The sequence below is a fragment of the Cololabis saira genome, chromosome 12 (assembly GCF_033807715.1).
Source record: "Cololabis saira isolate AMF1-May2022 chromosome 12, fColSai1.1, whole genome shotgun sequence".
NCBI lineage: Eukaryota > Metazoa > Chordata > Actinopteri > Beloniformes > Belonidae > Cololabis > Cololabis saira.
The window spans coordinates 15705722-15720463 of record NC_084598.1 but is presented as its reverse complement, the minus strand read 5'-3'; the positions used below and the strand labels follow the sequence as shown (position 1 = coordinate 15720463).

Sequence of the window (14742 nt, the reverse complement as noted above, 5' to 3'; positions counted from 1 at the left end):
TAGGCTTCCAGACATCCTGATCTCAAACATAAAAACATTCCTTTATTAGACTCTTAAATCAAAGGAAAAGCGCAGGACCATCAAACAGCTGTTTAATGTTTCTCCACAGCAGCCGCAGACGCCCAGCGAGTCCATCAACGTGAACCGAGGCCTGACACACCTCACTTACAGCCGCACGCTGGACGCCAACGGCAGCACGCCAGGTCAGAACACGCCCACGAAAAACCCACAATCTTGCAAAGAAAAGACCAAAAAAACACAGATGATCTCCTGCTTCGGTTTGTATCGTGTAATTCAGCATGTAATTTGTGTAATTCAGTCCTTTCGATGGAAACGGTCATTAGACGCAGACCCCCAAGCAGCAGTGGGTGCCGCTGCGGTGAGGGGCCAGACAAGTACTGTCGTAGCAGCCAAACTGGCACATTTTGTCTTGTTAATATTAATTAACTAATGAGTGGTTTTATCCAGAAAACTGTCCTGTTTTTGTCTGCATACATTCCATAAATCATAAATCCATCGATCAGTCTTCTCACAACCATCTCTAACTCCTCAAATTCCCGTTGTTTCTCATTTTATTTTGATTCGATCCAGGACTGGCACAAACTCCACCATCCTACGCCCCTCAGCCAATGATGAATGGCCTGACAGGCCCGCCCACCCCCGTATCCTCAGAGCCCCCAGTGCTCCCGCCTCCCCCTCCGGAGAGGACGCCGCCCAATCACAGCGACTCCGAAGGCGGCCCATCCAACGCTGGAACCCGGAGGTCAGTGGTGGTGTAGTCTCTGGGAGACACTCTTGGCTACGACCACACTAGTGCTAGTTCTAATACAGAGTTGAGTCTCATCTCCGTCTCAGAAAACATTTCCACCTGCAACTACCCCACCTGGTCACATGACCATCAGGGCTCACTTGGTAAGCATGCACCATTGAAAACAGGAAGTCGATCACTGACACTGCAGCTGGCCACGTTAGTAGCTGGTAGAGGGAACTTTGGGAGGACGACGGAACGGACGAGTTTGGGTCTTTGTACCAAAGATGAGGTGAAACTGGTCCCGAAGGACTGCAGGTCTGTCAGGGCAGGTGGAAATATTGGCAAATATGGTCATATCCATGATCAATACTAACCGCTATCGGAGGAAGCCCTGTTGACAACTGTACTTCCTGTATCTGCTCTATTCAGATAAATTCGATTCAATTTTAGCGTCTATTACAACAAAAGTTGGCACTTTCCAGAGACCCAGAACATAGCACCCGAACAATTATTACATAAACATAACATAAACACTGGCAGGTAAAAAACTCCCCTAGTTGCAGAAAAACTCTAAGCCAAACAGTGGCAGGAAAAAATCTTATAAGGGAAGAAACCTGGACCAGGACCTGGATCATAAGGGGGACCGTCCTGGCAGAGGCCAGCTGGACAGAGCAGGAAAAGAGAAAACAGACAGAGAGGATGAAGAACAGAGAAAGGAGAGACACAGACGCAATGGCGAACTGGTGCAATACAGAGATATATAAACAGATGTAGACAGCAGACACTGAGGTGGTCGGGGGGGGGGGGGGGGTGGACATGATTTCAGCAAGCATATAGCAGACATCCACACAGACAGGTGGAAGCAAGCAGTGGGATGATCAGAGGGGGGGACTGCAGCATGCAGCTCCCGAAGCTCCCGAAGCTCCGGCCTGCAACCATGCACAGAAGAGGGGACAGACCAGCACAAAAAATCTACAAGAATGATGGATAACAATGATGGCTATGGGATACTTATAATAAATAAAAAATGGAAGAGGAGAAGAGAAGGAAGATGAGGGGCACCGCCCAGTGGATCATGTCGGTGTCCCCCTGCAGTGTAGCTCTATAGCAGCATATCTACCACGTTTGAGACTAACTATTATAGTCTTGTTCTGTAGCTGCAGCTATGACTACTGACTCTAACACACTAGAGTTTACACTAACTAGAGATTTACTAACACTAACTAGAATTGTAACTCTTTAAACTTTTCCTCTCATGTAGACAGTTAGTTTTATTACATCAAAGCTCGTACCAGAAACAACAAAGTCAGCAGCTTCTTGTTCCGTCATCATGTTGTTTTCATTGTTGTTGTTTTCATCGTTGTTGTTTATATTAATGTTGTTTTTCATCGTTGTTGTTTACATCATTGTTATTTTCATCGTTATTGTTTATATGAATGTTGTTTTACATTGTTGTTTTCATGGTTGCTGTTTCCATTGATGCTGTTTTCATCATTGACAATCCTCTCTGTTTTATATGTTCTGTTAAAAGTAATATTGTGAAGGATAAATATTAAACACTGATCCAGAGGTACAAATCAGGAGTAAATGTGCAACTAAGTTGTCATTTCTGGGTGTTTTTGCTGTTATTCTACGATGAAAAAACAAAACCGCCCTAATGTGGGCTGACTTCCAGGTGTTGAGGGTTCTCATGCACATTCCGGTGTTGACCCGTCTTTGTTTTTCATCCCGTTTGCTCCTCCTCTCTGCAGGTCTTCCCTGATTCGTTACAACAGCAGCACTCTCCCCTCCCTCTCCTCCGCCTCCCTCCTCCAACATCAGAGCTCCAAGTCTTCCGAGAGTGACTTGTCTACGTCCACGCTCCCCATCTCCTCCTCATCGTCCCACGGGCTGTCCAGACTGCCCCTTTCTCATCCTGAGACGGGACTCCCCCAGAACTCCACCAGCAACACCCCCCCGTCCTCCGCAACACCTCCTTGTGCCCCCGTGCAGCGCCCACCGATGCCCCAGACCTCTGTTGCTCTGACGCCGCCCAGAGACGTCCCGACCTGTGGCTTTAACGGGTGTCCTGCCAGCCACCAAGCACCCTCCTCGGCCTCCCGAGGAAACCCAGGGCTGGTGCTCCCTCTGGGGCAGGGGTCACCTGGGTCGGCCCCTGGAGGGGAGCTGGTGCCTGTGGCCCTGGGACACAGTGATAATGGGGGCCTGGGGTTCAGCGTGACGGCTGGAGGACTGGCAGGTCAGCAGGCGGTGGTGAGGAGGGTCTGGGACCGCCGGCAGTGCCCCTCGCTGCAGGCAGGAGATGCCATCATGAAGATCAACGGAGCTGACGTGCAGAACCTCACCTTCATGCAGGTGAAACGTCTTCACCCGCACATCACTGGAGGAACTGAGGGTCTGAGACCCCAGACGTGTTGGTCTGGTCTTGAGGGAAGTTTGAAAATGGATGCCGGGAAGATCGTTTCAGATCTACGGCTGCATTTGAATTTTTAAAACACAATTTTAGCGTTGGAAAATGAAAAAATGAGAAATGTTCATGACCCGGTAAAGTTAGATGTTCTTTAAGAGCATAAGTGAACGAATTACTTTAAAATGAGCTGATATAGCCATTTCAGAAACATCATCACGCTCGTCAAAGAATGAACACAGGAACATTTAAAAATCGTCTAGATGTTTTTTTCTTCTCTTTCTTTTTTAGCTTCAGTCTTTTTTTTTCATCTTCTTTTATGCCGTTGGCAGTTTGTGAACAGCAAAAGACGCGAATTACCGCCTTCGCGTGGTCAGCTGTGTTGCTCATTCGGTCAGTTGTTCTTGTGTGGCGCTCAAGCTCTAACCATTTCACTTCCACATTGAATCGCACGTGGACCTAAGACTGGTTGCAGTTCCTCGAGTGGCCGATAGAGGCTGCAAAAGTGAGTCAGTCTTCACTGACCTCCAGGATAAAATGTTCAAATTTGGAGCAGAAATAAACATATTTACAGGATGGTTCAAAACAAAGTTTTGGTTTCAATCGTTTGGTTTCACGTCCATGACAACTCTGAGGGAGTGAATATTTCTGTACCAGGCCTGGAAAGTTTATATCAAGCATTAGATTTCTTTCTGATATGTTTGATTTACAGTTGGGTCAGCCAACCGCTAGCTGTTATCACTTCCTCATCTGCAGTCGTCATGCTACCGCGTTTAGCAAAGCAACCCCCTCCGTCTATATTAACCAGCATCAGCTAAACATGATGGTCATTTTTGATTTCCCCGTTGCGTCGACAGGTTTATCCTGCTGAAACGTCTGACAGCAGCTCTGCAGATATCTTGGCGGGGTTCGGCTGAAGGAGCAAAGCTAACATGTTCATGTCGGCTTCTCGAGCAACATGGATGCACCCCATACGAAGAAAAACAGACTTCAAAACCGGTCTTCAGAAACCGACTGGTCACATGACCGAATGCTTCGTCCATTATTTAATACCAGGGGTCTCCAGCCCTGGTCTTCGAGGGCCGGTGTTCTGCATGTTTAAGATGTTTCCGTGCTTCAGCACACCGTGATACAAGTAGCTGGACTTCGGCCTTCAAAGAATCAAGTCTGACACCACTACGTTATCTTCACCCACAGACTCATGTGTGATACCTTCAACCAGCGCTGCTGGGGAGATTTCCATTATAAATAATAACCATGGGTTTACTTCTTTCCTTAGGTCCAGAGAGTCCTGCAGGAACACACCAAACAGGGCGAGGTGGTGCTCCTGGTCTACAGAGGAGGTACGAGTGCACTTCTGAACCCGTCCTCTTCAGCCTTTAAAACTATGGTTTCATGTTGGGTTCAGGGAAGTAGCAGTTATACTGTTGATGAAGAAAGTTGAAATGATGCATCCAACTGGGGTGTGTCCAGTTGTTAGACAGTCATAGCAGGGGTCACCAACCCTGGTCCTCGGTTTTCGATCAAGAGTCTCCAACCCTGGTCATCAGGAGCACCTATCCAGCAGGTTTTAGATGTTTCCCTGGTTCAACACACCCCTGACAGACATGGCTGTGTCACCAAGAGAGTTGTCCAGACTTTGATGATATGCTCGTGATGACCATGAATTAGGATCAGGTTTGTTGAAGTAGGGAGACATCTAAAACATAGACTGGAGGACCAGGGTTGGAGACCCCTGCTATGACTGTTTAACAACTGGACACACGCCCTATGACGTCATCCCCAGGTTTCTGAATATTGTGTCCTCACTCTGCACCACACCATGTTGCAAACGGGCGGAACAAACAGGTCTGTTTGGAGTTTATTCACTGCTCAGAAGTGAAGCTGCTGATGTTAAGTGGTTATCACAGTTAGCCATTGGCTATGGCAGCTGTCATTCAAAAAATCATTAAAAAAAAGTGTTATATAAGTGTTTTACCTGATGAGGTACACAAGAATCCTGGCTGTAAACATGTTTGTTTCTGCCCTAAAGTTGAACATTTTATTATATGATTATGTTATATAACAGGGAGAGACACAAACACTAACCATTCCAGGTCTCTAAAACTAAATCCTCGAAACTGTGGGGTGAGCATGTAGGTGAGTGAGTGAGTGAGTAGTATGTGTGTGTGCGAGGTGAAAAAAAGGCTTTACCTGAACTGCAACTAGAGGGGAAGAGGGAAGGCACAACCACACCACCCGAGAAACCAGAAGCCGACAAGGAAGAAACCTGAACCAAGGTCACCCACAGCCCCACGGAGGACCAGAAGAGGGACAGGTGGAAACCCCTCTCCAAGCAGGCGACAGAGGGAAGGCCCCGGCGGTTGTTGAACATTTTAAAGACCGAGGTTAACGGAGATTAACTTGCCTTTGCAGCCTCTAGCGGTCAGTCGAGGAACTGCAACCAAACTTAGCTTAGCATGAGTCTCAACCTCCAGGAGACTCAGCTCAGGTTTGACTCAACTTGGAAGCAGAAATGTTGGTCAAGGTAGAGTCTAGAGCAGGGGTAGGCAATTCCGGTCCTCGAGGGCCGGTGTCCTGCATGTCTTAGATGTTACCCTGCTTCAGCACACCGTGATAAAAGTACCTGTGTCATTAACAGAATTGTGCAGCCCTGGATGACAAGCTGATGACGATGATTAATTAGAATCAGGTGTGTTAAAGCAGGGAAACATCTAAAACATGCAGGACACCGGCCCTCGAGGACCGGAATTGCCTACCCCTGGTCTAGAGGTCAATGGAAATGAACTCACTGTTGGATCCAGACCCTGGCGGTCGGCATAGGAACCGCAGGTCTGGATCCGGATTTTCTAGGAAGAGTTAAAAAGCTTTGCATGTCTTTAAGTCAGCTGATGTCTGAACCCAACAATACAGGTGAAACTGTTCTTACCCACAAAAACTCTTCAGAATTTCCTTCTGTCCTCCTTCAGGTCCCGCCTCCTCTCCGGCTGTCACCCCCAACCTCTACAAGGCCCTGTCCTCCCCACATGTGTCCACCCCCCCTTCCTCCTCCTCTCATCCCCCCTCAACCACTGACTTGTCTTCCCCATCCACGGGTGCCTTGCTTGGGGGTGTGCCCCCGCTCAGCCAGGCTGGCCTGGCCCTTGAGAGTTCCCAGGAGGGCCACCTACCAGCTCCAGGGACCCACCAAGGTAAACATGAATACACCTGACTCATTTCTATCTTAGTTCATTATATAGGGGATATATAGACCATTGCGTGACCAGCACACATGCTCACTGGGACTGAGCTGATGTGTTTTTGATGTCTTCCCTCCTGCTCATGTCGGCCCCGCACTTTTAAAGACTGCAGACTCTACGAGCTGATTCAACATCCAGGTGGAAGCCAGACCGGGACGCTAGACTTCCATACCAACGTTTAACAAAAAGGGCTTTTCCAAAGAACAACAATGAAGTCTAAAGCATGGGTTTCTGAAAGCAGGGCTCGTCTGCCTGTTTCCCAACAAACGTATTCTTCTGTTCATTTGAAACATCGTCAGTCTCAGCTCAAGTTCTGCTCCAGTTCAGAATCTGCCTTTAGACCAGTACAGCCCAGAGGCCCAGATGTATTCTGACTCCACCCATTTTCCCTTAACTTTGTTGCTGTGTGACGGAATGTAGTTTTAAGTTTTTTTCTGAGAACAAGCTCCAGCAGAACCAGAGATGTCCGGACAGGGATGAAGACGATCACAGGCTTCAAGCATGAGGAGAACTGGACAGATGGAGGTCTGGACAGAACCAATGAACTGAACATCTTCGACAGAGATCTCATCCTAATGACTGCAGAACTGCAGCCCAAACATCTCACACCATGAAAGTCCTGAGGAGACTTTTATTGGTCCATCTGAATAAGCAAAGAAGAACCTTCTAGGACCCACTGCAGGTTACTTGTCATGGTGGGATTGGAGCTGAAGGCTCCATCAACAAACCCACAGTCATCTGGACAAAGTGGCAGCACTGAGAGGATAATGTTCCTTGGGTTCTTTGTTACAGTAAACACCAACCAGCCTGCACTGCTATGCAAAAACCTCCAGAAGACAGGTGGAACCTCCACAATCACCTAGATCAGGTTTTCCAACACTGGTCCTCGGGGCATGCTGTCCTGCACGTTTTATATGTGTCCCAGCTTCAACACACCTGATTCTAATTATGATCATTACCAGTTGTCATCCAAGTCTGAACAGAAGTGAGGAACAGGATGGCCAACCCTGGTCCTCGAGAGCCCCAGTCCTGCATAGTTTAGTTCAGGGGTGGCCAACCCTGCTCTTAGGGAGCCCAAACTCTGCCGGTGACAAAGCTACTTGTATCACGGTGTGCTGAAGCAGGTTAGTATCTAAGACATGCAGAACCAGGGGCCCCGAGGGGCAGGAATGAAGACCAGTGATCTAAAACATGCAGAGCAGGGGGACTCGAGGACCAGGACTGAGATCCACTGCTCCAGAGGATTGACAGCAAATGATTTACCTATGGAAGCAGATATCATAAGTAACCCCCCGCCCCGACCCTCTCCCGTCATGTTGTTCAGTCCATCCATCCATCCATTGTCCACCGCTTATCTGTTCCCGGGTCGCGGGGGCAGCAGCCTCAGCAGGGATGCCCAGACTTCCTTCACCCCAGACACTTCCTCCAGCTCTTCCCAGGGGAGTCCAAGGTGTTCCCAGGCCAGCCGAGAGACATAGTCTCTCCAGCGTGTCCTGGGTCTTCCCCGGGGTCTCCTCCCGGTGGGACATGCCTGGAACACCTCCCTAGGGAGGTGTCCAGCAGGCATCCGGTACAGATGCCCAAGCCACCTCAGCTGACTCCTCTCAATGTGAAGGAGCAGCGGCTCGACTCCGAGCTCCTCCCGGGTGACCGAACTCCTCACCCTATCTCTAAGGGAGCGTCCAGCCGCCCTTCGGAGGAAACTCATCTCGGCCGCTTGTATCCGCGATCTCGTCCTTTCGGTCACTACCCAAAGTTCATGACCATAGGTGAGGGTGGGAACATAGATTGACCGGTAAATCGAGAGCTTCACCTTTCGACTCAGCTCCTTCTTCACCACGACGATCCGGTACATCGACCGCATAACTGCGGACGCTGCACCGATCCGTCTGTCAATCTCCCGCTCCATCGTTCCCTCACTCGTGAACAAGACCCCGATATACTTGAACTCCTCCACCTGAGGCATGACTTCTCCACCCACCCGGAGAAGGCACGCCACCCTTTCCCGGTGGAGAACCATGGCCTCGGTTTTGGAGGTGCTGATTCTCATCCCTGCCGCGTCGCACTCGGCCTCAAACCGCCCCAGCACATGCTGAAGGTCCCGGTCTGATGAAACCAACAGGACAACATCATCTGCAAAAAGCAGAGATGAAATCGTGTGGTTCCCAAACCGGATCCCCTCCGGTCCCTGGCTACGCCTAGAAATCCTGTCCATAAAAATTATGAACAGGACCGGTGACAACTTAAACCATGTTGTTTAGTGTTCCTTCTTTTTGTTTCCCAGGGCACCCTCCTCCCGAGACCCCTAACAGGCCCACCGGCTCATCTCTCATCCAGAGCACCAGCTTCCTGGACTCGGTTCCAGTGACGCTGACCCTGGAGCCGCGGGACCTGCTGGGAGTGGAGGACAGCGCCGGAGGACTTCCTCCTGTCAGAGGTGGGGGGGCACTGGGAGCCGTTGCCAAGGACGGGAGAGGAGGAGCAAAGACAGTGGAGGTGGAGCTGAGGAGACGGCCTGGCGAAGGCTTTGGATTCGTCATCGCATCTCAGGAAGTGAGCGGAGGTGAGTGTTGACATCACCACGCAGGATCAGACTGTCTGAAACACAGGCAGTTGTTATCTTGGCTGAAGTTTACAGTTTAATGCGGTAATGAGGTCACGTGATCTCCTAAACTTAAAGCTTAGCTTAAAACGATGCAAGTACATTTTTCACAAGATTCTCAAGTCTTTTTTGAAGCACAAACAGCCACAGATCAGAGCTTTTATCATATTAATATATATTTACCTGCATCTGGATTCCTGCCTCTGAATGAAAAACCAACAGAAAAATACAGATTTATAGCAGATTATTTATTCACCAGGATCAGCACACAGTGTAGAACGGCCGGCCTCTTTTAAATCTTAAAATCGTGGGAAAGATTTTAGCCACTCGTTGAGGCTGTTGGGACGTCACGTTATGTCCGTCAGGCTGTGGACCTTAAAGTGTCAGTTAGCTATTTTAGCTTGGCTGCCTTATTTTATGCTAATCTATGCCGCTAATTAACTACTTTTCATTTACTCAGATCAAATTTCTCCAACGTTCCTCATTTCAAATTTCACTATCAAATTGATGTCTGGGGGGAGGATAGAGGCTTCGGGCTGCTTTGCGTCGCTTCCGAAACTCCTCCACATCCACCCAGAACCAGTCAAAGACCAGAGACATATTATCTCTGAAATAAAAATAACTATGTTCTGCTAATTCTTTAATCACAACAAGATCAGAATCAAGTCACGCTAAGAGCTAAGTAGCTACAGCATGTGTTGGACTGCGATCCTCAAAGAATCAATTTGACACCCCTGAGCAGCTATACATTGGCTGCAGCTGCCAAATGACAACACCCCTAATTAAGCATTATTTTTGATCCGTCCATCCATCCTCCATCCATCCATCCATCCATCCATCCATCCATCCATCCATCCATCCATCCATCCATCCATCCATCCATCCATCCATTCTTGTGGTAGCTGAGTTAAGGTGGGCGTGTCCCAAATTAAAAGACCCCAAATCCAGAGTTGAAGAGGAGAGGCTGGGGAGAAGGTCAGTGGATATCTGCCCAGCTGTTGCTGCTATAGCAGGTATTCAGCACATGCTAACAGCGTAGCGTCCACTGATAAAAGCCAGCATTTGCACGCGTACGTCTGACTTCCTGTTAACAAAATAAGACTGTTAGAACTAGTAAACCTAGCTGAGTGTCTGGTTGGCTTCACGTTAATGGTCATCATCAGCGTGTCATCAAGGTCTGGACAGCTCTGTTGGGGACACCGCCACATCTCTCAGGGTTGTGTTGAAGCAGTGACGCATCTAAAACATGCAGGACAGTAGCTCTCCAGGACCAGGGTCAGAGACTCCAGGCTTACTTGATTCCAGTGCCAGTTTAGTTGGAGTCGCAGGTCAGGGTAAGTGACGCTTTGCTAACTTTCCGAGGTGGAATTCAGACCTCGTTCCAGTCGAAACTCCTGACGAGGAACTGAGAATAGATGTACTGCGATGAGTCTTTGTCTGTCCGTCTGACCACCGTGGTTTGATGTCTATGTAAGTCTGAAATGAGTTGGGGAAAGCCTGTAAGAGTGGAAACATTAAATCAGTTTCCCCCCCCATCCCCCCTGCAGTCTCTGCAGTTGCTGCAGCAGCTCACAGTGGAGCGTTGGACCAGGGCTCTGAGTGGTTGCAGCTCTGCTGCAGTCTTCCCGCTGCACCTGAACCCTCCGTGTGTGTTCTGGTTCGGGGAGGTGAACTACGCTGACAAGCAGCCCTCCAACACAGCGCCTCCCCCCTCTGCTCTCCTCTGAAAACACAATAATCATCTCTCCTGTTGGCCCTCCTCCACCGTGTGTGTTTCACAGTCCCAGTTTCGACAGTCCCCCCCCCCCCCCCCCCACTGTTTTGTGCTCTGTTGTAGCCCCGCCCCTTCCCTGTTTGGTCTCCCTCTCTCTGCAGCTCAGTCTCACTCGCCCGCTGTTAAAGGCAGAACCTGCCTCAGTCGGACGAGAGTCAGTGTATGGACAGGACAGGTGGACAGAAAGGACAGGTGGACAGATACAGGACAGGTGGACAGATACAGGATAGACAGGTGTACTGGCAGGACGAGGATCTGCCGGTATCTTCTAAGTTCTGGTCTGGAGGGTCCATCATGTTGGAGCGGCTGCAGTCAGCTCTAAACGCGGTCAAAAACTCCAAACGTAAGTGGACTCAGACTGCTTTAATGTCCACTTCAGGACTTCATGTCCATGTCAAAGGTTTTCCAGTTGAGGTGTGCAATTTGGGAGTTTACGTGAGCGGAAGCAGGTTGGAACAGCTGTTTTTCTAAAGTTTGTAAGTTAATTTTGGTGTTTCTGGACATACAGTTAGAGCTGCTCAGGACAAGTCCAGAGCCCAAGCTCCCGTCATCCAGGAAGGGGTGCATGAGACAAACTGACACAAAAGTGTCTCTGATTACTAAAAATAGCTGTCACACCTGAATAAATGATCTCGTAAAGTATACAAGTCTACAGAGCTCACTGAAGAGCCCCACAGCCAATGCTCCTGAGAGCAAACTAAGAGTTTGGGAAAACGCATGTAGATGGATTAAAGGACACATTTTCAGCATTGTTTAAAGTTGTCTCCATTTTCTGAGGTATTGGTGACATTTCTGGGAAGCTTTGGTCAAAACACCACATGGAGACAGTATGAAAGCTACATGTAAAACATGGTTTTACAGCTCTCTTCACAGCAGCCGGTAGTAGGGGGTGGAGTCAAATTCAGCAGCTGAATCCACCCCCTAAAAGTGGAGGCTGTGAAGAACCGTCATCAGAGGAACAAAAAAGATGGGAGAAGTTAAACATGTTGGATGGCTACTTCTAGCCTGGGGTGGATTTGTGATGTCACAGCCCTGGAAAATCCAGGATTTAGGTCTGGACAGATTCAGAGGCCGTCGAAAACAAAGTGACAGGACTGTGTTCCAGTTTCTGAGTTGGTAGTCACCTCAGACAGCGAACATTTACTCTGGTACTGCACAATATTCAAACCTGCAGAACTGTGATATGTACTGATCCTGTGACGTCACAGATCTGCAGAACTGATTTCATCTTAGCTTGGCTCACGCTAACCTGTGATGCTTGCTTTTGTTACCTGATGTTCATTGTGATTAAATACATCAAATGTTTCATATACACCTGAACTGAGTTTCATATGGTTCCAGACCAACCCAGAACCGGTTAACAGCATTGGAAGCAATATTATCTTTGACGTCTAAAGGCTGAATTATGGTTCTGTGTCAAATCGACGCCGTGCCTACGCCATCACCGTGACGCCGTCGTGAACCCTTCGGACTTCATACTCGTCACTCCATTTCTCCGCGGTGCAGTACCCCCCGCGACCGCTAGTTCGCGATCTTTTCTTGAATGGTTTATCCGACTTTTCTGGTCACAGTAAATCAAAGAGATAAGGACAACTATTGTGCAAAAAACCAAAACAAAAAAAAATCACACATACACGAAGAAAAGAGCGCTGAAAGTTCACGACTGCTTCAAACCGGAAACCGGAAATGCGTTGCTACCAAGCGAACCAATCACAGCCCTCTCGTCTGCGTGTGGTCTGCATCGCCTCAACGCGTAGTTACAATTTTTGGCAGGTACGCGTCAGTGACGGCGTGTGGTACGCGTCGACGCGTACCCTACGGCGTAGGCACAGCGTCGTTTTGACGCAGAACCATAACTCAGCCTTAAGTCATTCTGGGTCTGCGTTCACAGAAGATGCTAAGTAGCTAGACAGGTGGCAGCTAGCCGTTTGACAGTGGAGACTTCAGTGCAGCTGTCACTCAAAAAAAACACGCCCTTAATTATCCATGTTTGTGGTGCTTAAATGATTTTAACTGACTGGTGGTCGGTAGAGGAACTGCATTTTCCTGTAAAACCAGAGGTTGCCCTTTGGTTTTGAAACTCCTCAGATGTTTTAAAGTGCCAATTGCTGCAACAGTGTGAAGGAAAGGAAACAAGCAGGACCTGTTCAGACCCTCTAACTGTAGAACCTGAATTAAGATCTGGTCTGAAGACACTGATTGTTATTCTCATGGTTAGGCTGAGGGTAAGGGGGTTAGGTTTAGGTTTAGGGGTTTATGTTTAGGTTTAGGGGCTAAGTTTAGGTTTAGGGGTTTATATTTAGGTTTAGGGGCTAAGTTTAGGTTTAGGGGTTTATGTTTAGGATTAGGGGGCTAAGTTTAGGTTTAGGGGTTTATATTTAGGTTTAGGGGCTAAGTTTAGGTTTAGGGGTTTATATTTAGGTTTAGGGGTTTATGTTTAGGTTTAGGAGTTTAGGTTCAGATGATGATGACTGGATGGAATACGTTGGGTCTCAGCCAAACCAGTGTGAAACAGGGAACCTTCTGTTCTCCAGCAGTGAAATGATTCCCCACCTCCCTCCATCGCCCCTACTCCCTCTCCTTCCCCCTCCTCCCGCTCTTCACCTCCCCCTCCTCTTCTACTCAAGCTTTATCAGCTCTCAGGAATGTCTGGAATAGTTTCACCTCATCAAAACTATCTGGAGCCCTGTTGTGTGTGTGTGTGTGTGTTTGTGCGCGTGTATATGCGTGGGTGTATGTGTGTGTGTGTTAAATCATGCCTGGATGCCTGTCTTTGGTCCTCAAACCTCCGACAGGACCGATGAGGTTTCTCAGCTGTTTTTACGGTTCGTATTGGAATAGGTGGAGATGTGTTATCCATCCACGGTCCTCACAAAGGTAGATATTTGTGTGCTGGTGAAACACAGGTCAACACACCTGCAGTTGAATGACCTGAAATGCAGCGTCAAAGTGCACATCAGAGCAACAACCCAGATACATGCTGTTATGATCTTATTTGGTGAATATGTCCTCTGTATTGATGTGTAAAATCTTAAAAGTTATCTGATCATGCAACAAAACCTCAGATGAACATTTATCAAACAAAAGAAAACCAAAACAGTGTAAACTCATGTGGGCAATACGAAGTACCCTGTTGCTGGTCCATAGGATTTAAGAGGGTAAACTGAAGCCAACGGTGAGAAGGATCACAAAGTGAAAAACATTCAAGACAGTTGTCAGTCTTCCCAGGAGCTTCCCAACACATTTACTCCAAGATCCAACCCTGCAATGTTCAGAAAAATACAAGATAAAAAAACAGAGCTCCATCTTAGAGCCTACAGCCCTCACTGATCACGTTAGATGTTAAAGTCCATGACAGTAGAATCAGAAGAAAACTGGACCAGAATTCCTCCTCAACCATGTGAAACACTGATGAAGTCAGAAAGGGAACATCTGCCAGGGTTCCCGCTGCCAAAGGAGACGTCAGCCGGGGGTTCCTGCACCGCCTGTAAGCTGCTGGAACACGGAGGAACTCTGTGTTGCCACTGACTTTTTTTTTTCTCCATTCTTGATAAATATTAATAAGATAAGTAACAAGTAAATAAATAAGTAATAACCAAGACAGAAGGGGTAATCAAACATGATATCAGGGTAACGGCGTGTTACATATCAGAACCTGGAAATGTACCTTTCAATGTCAGGCCAAGCTAGACCATAAAGATCAGATGACTTTTTTGATGTTTTCATTTATATTTACTGTTAATGATGTTATTCCTGCAGGAAAGTCCTGCAAGGCAGGTCTAAGTCAAGAGTTCAGAAACCATAACCACACAGGAAGGAATAGGGTGAATAGGGTTGGAGATTAAAGGACAGTGAGACAATGACCTAACAAAGAAAAAGGGAAGCGGTTTGTACGTGCACAGAGGAGGAAACACTGGTGACACTGGATGCATTGCAGACCTGGTGACACTGGAGACACTGGTATCACTG

The 14742-nt window shown here is 48.0% G+C and overlaps 1 protein-coding gene across 3 annotated transcripts in view; it reads left to right on the top strand.

Moving 5' to 3' along the window:
• LOC133456950 (membrane-associated guanylate kinase, WW and PDZ domain-containing protein 3-like) overlaps nt 1–14742 on the top strand; it is a 75913-nt gene that overhangs the window by 38817 nt on the left and 22354 nt on the right. For all 3 annotated transcript variants that reach the window (XM_061735690.1, XM_061735691.1, XM_061735692.1), the window contains exons 11-16: nt 110–203; nt 592–763; nt 2503–3106; nt 4438–4501; nt 6128–6349; nt 8682–8960. In XM_061735690.1, coding sequence (XP_061591674.1) covers nt 110–203; nt 592–763; nt 2503–3106; nt 4438–4501; nt 6128–6349; nt 8682–8960 — 1435 coding nt within the window. The remainder of the gene's footprint in view (nt 1–109; nt 204–591; nt 764–2502; nt 3107–4437; nt 4502–6127; nt 6350–8681; nt 8961–14742) is intronic.